The sequence below is a fragment of the Dicentrarchus labrax genome, unplaced genomic scaffold (genome assembly GCF_905237075.1).
Source record: "Dicentrarchus labrax unplaced genomic scaffold, dlabrax2021, whole genome shotgun sequence".
NCBI lineage: Eukaryota > Metazoa > Chordata > Actinopteri > Moronidae > Dicentrarchus > Dicentrarchus labrax.
The window spans coordinates 26,185,230-26,197,268 of record NW_026136706.1 but is presented as its reverse complement, the minus strand read 5'-3'; the positions used below and the strand labels follow the sequence as shown (position 1 = coordinate 26,197,268).

General features: G+C 41.2%; 1 protein-coding gene across 1 annotated transcript in view; it reads right to left on the bottom strand.

Annotated features, from left to right (window-relative positions):
* Window positions 1–12,039, bottom strand: part of lrrc40 (leucine rich repeat containing 40) — a 32,143-nt gene that overhangs the window by 15,337 nt on the left and 4,767 nt on the right. The window contains exons 2-6 of the mRNA XM_051403286.1: window positions 10,383–10,564; window positions 4,375–4,448; window positions 2,895–3,024; window positions 2,666–2,789; window positions 1,500–1,639 (exon numbers count right to left, since the gene is read on the bottom strand). Of these exons, the coding sequence (XP_051259246.1) occupies window positions 1,500–1,639; window positions 2,666–2,789; window positions 2,895–3,024; window positions 4,375–4,448; window positions 10,383–10,564 (650 nt within the window). The remainder of the gene's footprint in view (window positions 1–1,499; window positions 1,640–2,665; window positions 2,790–2,894; window positions 3,025–4,374; window positions 4,449–10,382; window positions 10,565–12,039) is intronic.

Sequence of the window (12,039 nt, the reverse complement as noted above, 5' to 3'; positions counted from 1 at the left end):
CAGTCGGTTGTCCTGTAACACTCCATCAAGGCCTCCTCTGCCTCCACCGACCACTGCTGCACAGTCCTGGTGGTGATGGACTGTCTCCTCCTAACAGCAGGCCTGTATGTAGGGTTGAGATGTACTTTTACATTGGCATACAGCAGATCGAAGGTCTTTTCCCCTCTGATGTTACAGGTGACATACTGTCAGGGTCTTTGAGATTTTGGTGATGATGATGAATGCTGGGATGACGTGTCTGCAGGTCTGCAACGGTGGAGTGGATGATGTCACAGGCATGCGCCGCTACTGCCGATGGAGGAATGTAATAATGGCGACAATAGTGGCCAATAAACTCACAGGGCAGATAGTATGGCCTTAACCCTATGGCCAGAAGTTCAATATCAGGTGTGCAGATTTCTGCCTTCTTGACAACATGTCCAGGGTTACACCATTTAGAGTTCACAAAGACAGCCAGCCCTCCTCCTGACTTTTTACCGCTCTGTTCCTTCCCGTCTGTCCGAACTAGCGAAAAACCAGCTAGTTCCACTGAACAGTCTGGTTTAATGTCATTCAGCCATGTCTCCGTCAGGCATAATATGCTGCACTCCCGATACTCTCACTGTCCGTTGACCAGGGCCGAGAGCTCGTCCATCTTGTTGTTCAGCGAGCGTACTTTTCCATGACAACCAAGGGAAGACATGGCTTGTATCTCCACCGCCTTTCTGTCTTCTTGGTCCTCACCAACATGCCTGATCTGGTTTCTCTCCTTCGTCTCCTTAACTCCACCAGGATCTCCCTCGGGCAAGCGACACGTAAATCCCGATACCGTAGGAAGTCCTCACGTGAATAACCTCTGGTGTTTTGTTGTGTGGTGGTTGTTGTGTCCACATTCCTACACATTGTTTATATTTAAAAAAACTTAGTTCAACTACGGCTAAAAAAGTAAAAAAAAAAAACTACCAACACTGGAGGTCTATTTACAACAATAAACACAGTGCTATTTAAGAAGGAATAAAGAAGTAGTAAGATTTAAGGCGAAAAAATAAGAGGCGGAGTGGGAGCTGTTGCGTCAAGTTGCCACTCTCTGTGGCGCTTCTAGAGTTAGAATTTGAAATTTAGAATTTGGCCAGAGCTGACCACACTGAGCTTTACAATGGCTCTTCAGAAACCTATGGATGACCTCACTGAGACAACAGCCATTTCAGCCAGTCTATGGTTGATCAAGAATGCTGCGGCACTGTACTGACAGGAAGTACGAGAAAGAGATCATATTTCTCCTGTATTAGCTTCTCTGCACTGGCTACCAGTGAAATTCTTGAATAGAATTTAAAATCCTCCTCCTCACCTACAAAGCTCTTCATTGTCAGACACCTTCGTACCTTGAGTTCATAGTACCCTATTACTCCACTAGAAAACTGCTCTCCTGCTTTATATGAAAAGTGTCCTGAGATAACTTATGTTATGTTATGATTTGGTGCTATTCAGATAAAACTGAACTGAACTGTTGCTAGGATTACCTTCAGCACGGGCGCAGGGAGCTTTGGGAGGAGGCAGAGCTTGTTGTGTCTGAGGTAGAGCTGCTCCATAGCGAGCATCTCTGAAAGGCTGGCAGGAATGTCAGTCAGCTGGTTATTGCTACAGTCCAACAGCTTAACATCTGTAAATCAAGTTAGCAAACAGGCAGCAAGTCATTTTTCTTTTCAAAGAAGGAAATACAGCACTTTTAAGTGTCTCACACCTACTTTTTTTCTTCTTCTGAGCCTTTTTACATCTACAGACACTGCAGGTCACTTTAAATGGAGACCTATGCAGAACAGTGGCTCTACATACATTAATTCTTTTCACATGTTTTGTGGCCACCCTAGTTTCTAATTTTCACTTGGAAGGGAAGGGTGAAGCAAGGGAGTAGTAATCTGCTCTGCTTTATTCATAACATCGACATTCAAATTCTAAATAAACATTCAAATGCTGCAGTTCTTTAATTAATTTATTTAATTGAGTTTGTCAAGCACTTTAACCATCAGCCCTTTTTAAGTTTTTTCTGAACCAACTGAGGTCAAATCAATTTCTTGTAGGGATTTATTTTCAGCCAATAAAATGACATATAAGCTGCTTCTCACGGCTGATACTGATAACTTCACATTTTTGTATTTTAAATTTTCATGGTGTGGACTGTGGTGTGGCCATTTGCTATACTGAAACATAACCTATAAATAGCAGGTGATGATCCCATTTGAGGTGGATCTGCTCCACCCACTAGGAGGAGTATATCCAAGTATGACTGGGCTAATTTCAAGTCAATCTGATTAATTCTCTAGGAAGAGTTTGTTAATTTACAATGTAAAATGCCAAAAATGACCACTACATTAAAAATGGCAGATTTTCTGTTGGCTTGAGGGCATGGCTCAAAGCGACTATTTTCGAAGTCTGGACATGATACCTTTAGCCCCTCAAAAATGTGATTGATGTTTAAGAGAATAATAATTCCTTTCATATAACAGGGCTTTCATACCAGGTGGTGCTCTGGCCCTGATAAAATTATTTCTATAATATTAAGAATATTTCAAATAAGGCCTGGTTCTTTCTACTGTAGAGGTAAATTAAAGCCAGTATTTGATCATATGTCGTATGTCAAAAGCAGCCATGTAAGAAAACTGACAGATGCATTATTAGCTGGTCTTACTTGTGAGCTGGGCCAGGCTGTCAGGCAGACAGCTCAGCTTGTTGTTACACAGGTTGAGTTTCTGCAGACAGATAAGACAGCCTAGACTGGAGGGAAGGTCGTTCAGATGGTTGTTGGACAGGTCCTTAAACCAAACACAGCAAAGGACACCTTTGTCAGCCGGTCACACATCACAGTTGGAAGAGTCTGGTGGGAGTGTAATATACTACATACAGTATGTGTTAGTTACCAACTCAGTCAGGTTCTCCAGTTGTCCTAGTTCCTCTGGCAGGCTCTCCAGCAGGTTCTGCTGGAGTGTGAGGCTGCAGAGGTTTTTTAGAGTACACACCTCCACTGGCAGTGATCTCAGCTGGTTATGACTGGCCCCACAGCAAAGGAAACACATGTTAGATGTTACTTTACTTTATAATCTTAGATACATTCATTCATTCATTCAGTGATTAGTCCCACTCTGTGATTTGTGGAGCTGAATTGAAAGTCTAGTGGCTTGGGTCCAGGCCTCTGAATTCACCCACTCCACCAAGTTAACTGAGTCTGGTCTGGCATAATGACATCAAACAGCGGTTTCTCAGTTGAAAAAGCAATTATCCAATGAGCTCCACAGGCAGGACTAATGATGTTATCAACCAAAGAGAAGTAATACCAACAGCAACTACTAAAGACAAGACAGATGCTGCTATCGAGGCTCTTCTAAATCAATTAAAAGTACCAATTACTTACTGGATGAATTTAAAACTTTTTAAGACCATTATGAATACAATTCAAACTGGCAATAAAGTATAATGGATATGAAGAAATATCTGTATTGGTTCCATGTACATACACTCTGATAAAAAGTGTTCCCTTTCAGTCTTCCAGCTCTGGTCTTGTTTTTTTTATTGTCGCTCCCAATGTACTGAAGAGATACAAAGTGACACTGTGGGACAAAATCTCATATATCGATATAGGTGACTTCATATTCAGATAATGATATAGCACATATTCTGTAAATTTGATGAATAGTTTATATAAAATGACCACATGGAAAGGTCTATTTCTTATTAAATATTCAATTATACAATCAACAAATAAAAGGTACTTACTCATCCTTGATTATTTATCTATTTTTATCTATCTGATAAAATAACATTCGTGTTAAAGTCCTTGTGAGCAATTATCACCAGTAAGTACACAATGCAACTAAATATATAACAAGTATCACAAAATAAAATCATAAACATTAGACCCTGTTTATGGTTTTATGAGTATGTGACATTTAAATGAGGAAATGTTAAATATTACATTAAAAAGGTCCAGGTTTAGTGTATAATCACCTGCAAATAAGAATCGTTGTGTTAGCTTTAGAATGAGCTTTCTGTGGAGTCCATGTTTCTACAGCAGGCCAGAAGGGACAAACCACAAACTGGCTCTAGATAGGGGTGTTCATGTTTTTAACACATTTCACTGCCACCATAGTTTCTCCTTTGCGCTTGGAAAGGGAGGGGAAAGTGAGAGAGTTGCAATCCGCAACCTCAATGCTAGATGCCACTAAATCCGACTTATTGGTCCACTGATGTATATATTACGTTTTTGAATCTGAATTGTATCGTATGACAATAACATCTTCACATAATGCTTTAAAATAAATTCAAAAGCTTGGGTACATCAAATATTAGTGCTATATCTACCACAATGCATGTGTTTGTGTGTGTGTGTGTGTGTGTGTGTACCTGAGTCGAAGTTGCTGGAGCTCCTGCAGTTCTCCCAAAGCACTGGGCAAACTGGTCAGCTGGTTGTCATGGAGCTGTGAGAGCAAAATGGCCATTTTCAACAGCTGGAGTTAAAATAATCTCAACCAGTGGGTTGTGGGTTTTTCTGGTAATTTACAAAGCAAGTTATTTTTATATGTAAATAATAATAAAATAAAAATTGTCAAATTAAAATGCATTATTTTAGTGACCAGTTACATGTGAATATCACTACATCAATTACAGCACATGATCGGGTAAAGACAAAAGTATTTTGCCACTATTAGCTAGCTGCAATGCTGTGTCATCGGTGTGTGAATGTGTATGAATGCAATAGTTTCTGTTCGATGGGCTTTGCCATCACTGTGTGAATGTGTGTAAAAGGGCAAATGTGGCATGTAGTGTAAAAGCGCTTTGTGTGTTCGTAAGACTAAAAAGGTACTGTACAAATACAGTCCATTTACCATTTACCATCTAAAATTCCCACTGATGCAATGACACAAAATGGTAAGGTTTCAGAAACAGAAAAAGTGATGTGGGAGATAACCCTACACCAGTAAAAGCTCCAAAGCGTGTGGTAAGGAAATATGCCCCTGAATACATTACATTTTGATTAGGGATGGGACAATATATGATGTTATTGTTTATGAGGTGAGGTGCCTATTTGTGATGCAATAAATACATCTATTTCAAAATGTAAGGATAAGTGACTTCAGTATATTTTAGTGCCATTTTAAAGTTTGAAGTATATTTTCATAATTATTTTGATAATATCATACATTTAAATTATTTTGGCCAAGATAATCGTGACATGAAATTTATATATTGTCCCATGCCTTGTTTGTTTTCATAATGGCAGGCATTTTGTAGCCTGGAAGCTAAACAAATCTGCAACAGATTTCTACCTGACCTGTTGGGTCCAATTAAAAACATTTATCTAATATGGGGGTGGCTTTCATACAATAACTGTACAGCGGAGCCTCATTGGCTGCATTTCTGTAAATAACAAAGATAGCTGCCACTAGGGGTGGGCGATATATATCGTTTGCAATAATATTGTCATTGCTGTTTTGACGATGTGCAAATTTCCATTATCGAGTATTGAAATTACTTCGCCAAAAATATTGAAACGCACACGGAAACTCCTCACATCTACTTAATACACAGTGCAGAAACGCTCTCTACAGCATGGCAGGATTCAGTCACACGACTAGTGGGCCTACGTGATCACATGACGTGATCACATGACCTCTCGCTAGCATCCTCCTTGCAACAGTTTAGCAGCGCGTTGTGAGATAAAATGCAAGCACCTCCAGTCCCTTAAGCTACCGGTACTTCAGATGATTTAGTGCCGATACAAATCCTATGAGCTTCAGCGTTTAGAGCGCTAAGCAGGCACGGCGCCAGGATTATTTCTCTCCTGGTGCTAATGGGGAGCTTGACCGATTCGTGGGGGTGCTAAGAAAATAATTGATTTTCATGACTTCAGTTACTTTATAAAGAGGTTCTCGTTTTTTCAGTAAAAGCAGCTATGATACACAGCACAAGCATGTTCGATATTAAAGTAGTTTTGACTGAATTTGGCCAAAGAATATTCAACAAAATAACTAAGCCAAATACAAGCGACCACAAGGCAATGGCAAAAATGTTTCAAGTGCAAAGGTGAGAGATTCAGCACCGGACAGCGACCATGCGCCTGCCAATAACCAGACAATACATCCAAAATGTGACAAGTGTATTCCATATGCATAATTAATGAAAGCAAACAACTATGCATTGGCAATATTGTCTCGGATCACAACATCATAACTTAAGAAGTTAAATTAATAGTGAAATTAATAACATAGGCTATAAAGTGCAGCCGCAACGAGAAGTGCAAACCACTCATGTCTAATGATTAGAATCACAACATCATAAAGGTAAAAAAATTTAATTAATAATATACAAAGCCACAGTGAGAAGTGTAAACAGCCTGTGCCTGTTAACTGGGCACACACTTAAAGAGCGTAAAAGGAACTGGCTCATCACAATCTTGGTGATTATAGTTCTACTGCAAACAAAAATACATGCCACGTCCTGCTGTGCATTCATTACAGTGTAACGGATTAAATGAAAAGCAAATATTTCAGCATCTTGTATTTCACCACTTATCTGATCCCCAATCATATTTGCCATAATGTCCAGTATTTCATTCTGTATAAATCTGCATGCAAAGCAGAAAACACGGTCCTTTGAAGTAGAATATTCCAGCCATTTGTAATCCTCATACCATCTATGATTGAAGTAGCGATCCTACTGTCCAACTTTCGTGGCTGGATAACGCTGAAGAAGAGGCCGCCTAGGTTCATCAACAGGCTTAAATCAGAGGGAGCGGTGTCTGTGTCAGCAGTGCAGCTAACAGGGGCTGTAGAGCAGCTAGCAGCGATGGACTGCTCTGGTGCTCCTTCAGGTCCTGGCTCACAAGTTCCTCTCTCAGATTAATTTTTCAAATCTCCCTCTTCTTCTTTGTCCCTCTGGGAGACTGGGTCTTGGTCTTCATTTTCTACCTGCACTCTTTTTTTCTTGATCACAAAACGATCCATTGCAACGGACTGTAAGCTAGCTAGCCAGGGACAGGAGGAGCCACCTCCTGTCCTCTCTCTCTCTCTCACATACATAATAATATACATAATGGGTACACCAATCAATGGGGTACAGGCGCTGCACAAACACGCAAGCAGGGATTGGATTGGAACAGAATGGCTACTCATGAACATTTTAAATGTTTTTTAACTTAAAAAAAAATATATATCTCTCTCTATAAAAGCAAGAAATCTCTGTCTGTCTGTCTGTCTGTCTGTCTGTCTGTCTGTGTGTGTGTGTGCCTCAACTATCTCTGCAGATCAGGATCAGACTGACCTGAGAGTTTCAACATGGCTGTTGTGTGGTTTAAGGGTGTGCAACGTCGGCTATGTTTGGACTACAAAGATACCGTTAATAAATTATTTCATAAGCATCAAATTGGCATTAAAGGAACCGCACTAAGCTGGTTTAAGTCATATTTATCAGATCGCTCGCAGTTTGTACATATTAACGATGAATCTTCAATAAATACTACAGTTAGTCATGGAGTTCCACAAGGTTCTGTACTTGGACCAATACTATTTACTTTATATATGCTCCCTTTAGGCAACATTATTAGGAAGCACTCCATTAACTTTCACTGTTATGCATATGATACGCAGTTATATCTATCAATCAAACCCAATGAAATTAATCAATTATCTAAATTACAAACATGTCTTACGGACATAAAATCCTGGATGACCTGCAATTTTCTGATGTTAAACTCAGAAAAAAACAATCTTGTTCTGGCCCCAAAACCTTAGAAACTCATTGTCTAAAGATATAGTCACTCTAGATGGCATTAACTTGGCCTCTAGCACCACTGTCAGGAATCTTGGAGTTATCTTTGATCAGGATTTGTCATTTAACTCCCACATAAAGCAGACCTCTAGGACTGCCTTCTTTCATTTACGTAATATTAGAAAAATTAGACACATACTATCACAGACAGATGCAGAAAACTAATCCATGCATTTGTTACTTCAAGGCTGGATTACTGCAACTCTTTATTATCAGGTTGCCCCAATAAGTCCATTAAAACGCTCCAATTAATTCAGAACGCTGCAGCACGAGTACTGACAGGAACTAGAAAAAGAGATCACATCTCTCCTGTACTAGCTTCTCTGCATTGGCTCCCTGTAAAATGTAGAATTGAATTTAAAATCCTCCTCCTCACCTATAAAGCTCTTAATGGTCAGGCCCCTTCATATCTTAAAGAGCTCATAGTACCCTATTACCCCACTAGAACACTACGTTCTCTGAATGCTGGGCTACTTGTGGTTCCTATAGTCTCTAAAAGTAGAACAGGAGCCAGAGCCTTCAGTTACCAAGCTCCTCTCCTGTGGAACCAGCTTCCAGTTGTGGTTCGGGAGGCAGACACCCTCACCACATTCAAGAGTAGGCTTAAGACATTCCTCTTTGATAAAGCTTATAGTTAGGGCTGGATCAGGTGAGTCCTGAACCATCCCTTAGTTATGCTGCTATAGGCCTAGACTATCGGGGGATTTCCCATGGTGCACTGAGCTCCTCCCTTCCTCTCTCTTTATGCACTCATTCATGTCCCATTAATGCATGTTACTAACTCCACTTCTTCCCCGGATTTCTTGTGCTTTCTCGTCTCGCAGGTTCTCATGGATCCTGGTGGAGCCTCCTGCCATGGTCCTGCTTGACTGCCATTGCCAATACTGTTGTTGCTGTGCACCTGTCTGTCTGTCTCGCTCTCTCTCTCTGTCTCTCGCTCTCTCTCTCTCTCCCTCTCCCTCTCTCTCTCTCTCTCTCTCACCCCAGCTGGTCGAGACAGACGACCACCCACCTAGAGCCGGAGGATCTGTCCTAGGTTTCTGCCTTTTAACAGGCAGTTTTTCCTTGCCCTTGTCGCCAAGTGCTTGCTCATGGTGGTACTGTTGGGTCTCTGTAATTAATGTTAAAGAGTTCGGTCTAGACCTGCTCTATTTGAAAAGTGTCCTGAGATAACTTCTGTTATGAATTGGCGCTATACAAATAAAATTCAATTGAAAAAAAAATTGAATTAAATGATTTACGAATTCCGCTAGCATTGTCAACCATAGCCACCATAGCCACATGCGCACCAGAGCCAATCACTGCAGAGCCCACCCCCAGGACACACCTTAAGAAACACGCTGATCTATACCTGCAGCGACGCGAGCGGCTTTATACCTGCAGCGGATTTTGCCGGCTGTTCGGTCCCATTCTGTGCATCTAAACTGACTGTTGTGGATTACTGACACTGAACGAGTCCGTTCCGGTCTGAGGAGATCCGTACACGCGAGGACAACAAACTGGAATCGGAATCTGTGGATGTTTGTCTGTAGCTAGCTGCTACACCTTAAACACAACCTCATTTGGCCATCCATGAAAAAGCTACTTAAAGGGGAACTTTGGCAGATTTTTACCCTAGTCTTGATCACTAGAGGTCACAAAGTACTGTTGATAGGAAAAAGGACCAGAATTGGTTCTAGCAAACTGGAGATCCTGCAGCTAATGGCCAGAGCTCCCAGTTAGTTATAATACACTTCTTAGGGGCATATCCTAAAGAGTGCCTTTTGCTCCTCTTAACATACACAAAATGCAATTAAAATGTCTGTGCAACATGATCAGGGCCCTTACGTGACAACAACATGCCTTTTCAACTCATGCGTTGTGCAGAAATTGTACAAAACAGTACTATCGCCTACCTGTTTTTCCAGCGCTCGCTTCACCGAAAGCCCAGAATAATCGATCACGGAGATAATGCCTTCACAACGAAAAAAAGCTTATTTCCCCCTTAAAAATGTCCATGTCTTCACACACTACTCTCCGATTTGCACACCTCCTGCAACAATCTCTTCTTCTGCGTTTTATATATTTATAAATATTTTATAAATGTAGGCATTCATTATACAAAATCAGTTAACTGTTGCAGAGATGTTAAACAGACACCAGCCAGTAAAGGGAGCAGCTCTGGCAGACAATCACAATTCAACCAGTGAGTGGGAAAGATGGTAACTTGTAATTGTAAGACCAGTGTGGTATGTCAGTGTTTTGGACAAGATGACATTGTTTGATTAATAACATATTCACATAGCTGTTAAAATACAGGCATTTTTTCAGACAATGTTTAGTATTTTCAAAGAAATTGTGGTCAATTTTGACTATTTTTCAATGTTTTTCTTATTCAATAGTCACCTACTCTGAATTAAAATTTCCGCTAAATCAACAGAAAAATTAGTTGACAGGACCATCCATACAACTAGCATACATGAACCGGAACATAGGAGTCGAAACTGGTAGCAGGAAAAACTAAATCAGTAAAATTCCTCACACAGGGGGGACTTTTTGTTTTTTATTTTGTTTTTTCGGTTTTACTTGGTGGATGCATTACTTACATCCAATGTAGTGAGTCCAGGCAATAGTCTGATGTCATCAGACAGCTGTGTAAGCTGATTGGATGAAAGCAGCAGTTTGGTAAGATCTGTCTGTTCCCACCAGCGATCTGACTCTCCAAAGGACACATTCTGCTGGGCCTCCTCTGGTGTGTCAGTGTTTAGACGATACACCTTCTGAGGGACTGAGAGACAAGTTTTAATATGATGATTACACAAATACACACACGTTTACTGTAATTTTACATCAGTTCCAAATATTGGTATGGGTTATCCTGATTACTAATGATTAGTATCTGTATCGATGCCTACTGTCTACAGCCAGCATAATTCGAACAGAAACTAACATTCATACACATTCACACACCAATGCACGGCATCGGGAGCAATTTGGGGTTCAGTATCTTGCTCAAGGATACCAGGGGCACCAGGGGCTGGGGATCGAACCCACAACCTTCCGATTTAGGAACGACCCGCTCTGACTCTGAGCCACAGCCACCCTCACTTCCGGTTTTCTCGTGCACTCACTGATTCGCTAGTCAAGGGCTAGCACTCCACCAATCAGATTGGTCATTGAGGCCGACGGCCACTAGCCGATTTTACATGTCGAATCGGCCAAAATGAACACCAACACCGACTCCGACTGGCAACGGTGCGGGACACACCGAACCGACTCGAGTCACTGACCTCACCCGACTGTCCGACGACATCAGACGTCTGATAATTGGGTTGGTATGTCCGGGCCTTAACGTCACATGTCATGAAGACCTGTCAGAGAATGGTTCTGCAACACCTCAAACCCCTGGTACGCGCCTTCCTGGACCCGCTGCAGTTTGCGTGCCATCATCTACCTGCTTCACAGAGCTTACACCCACCTGGAGAAGCCACAGAGCATCGTGAGGATCATATTTAGGGCTGAGCGATAAAACGATAACGATAGCTATCGCGATAGACACATGATTAGGGTTGCAAAATTCCAGGAATTTCCAAAGTTGGAAACTTTCCATTGGAATTAACGGGAATAAACTTGATATTTTTAATATTGCTTGTTATAATACTGTTAGTCTATAACAGGGAACTTACATGTAGTTGAAAAGAAACATCTTGCAGGACAATCTTGCTTAAAACAACCTGATTTAATGCAACTTCAGTTGAATGTCCTCCCTATATTCGTCAATGACATGCACACACGCAGTAATCAGCATAGGCTACTACGGACTTGCCAACATTTATTTTTAAAAATATGGGAGTTTTTTTTCTTTTTTTGGGGGGGGTTGATGCATAACCCATTGCTATTAACCCATTTGGGTTAATTGTATTGTAAATGGTAAATGGTAAATGGACCTGTACTTGTATAGCGCCTTTCTAGTCTTCCGACCACTCAAAGCGCTTTTACACTACGTGCACTACGTTCACCCTTTCAAACACATTCACTCAGTGATGGCAAAGTCCATCGAACAGAAACTAACATTCATACACACTCACACACCGATGCACGGCATCGGGAGCAATTCGGGGTTCAGTATCTTGCTCAAGGGTACTTCGACATGTGGCACCAGGAGCGGGGGATTGAACCCACAACCTTCCGATTGAGGAACGACCTGCTCTGCCTCTGAGCCACAGCCGCCTGCATATGTACGCATATAACCATAACCATAGC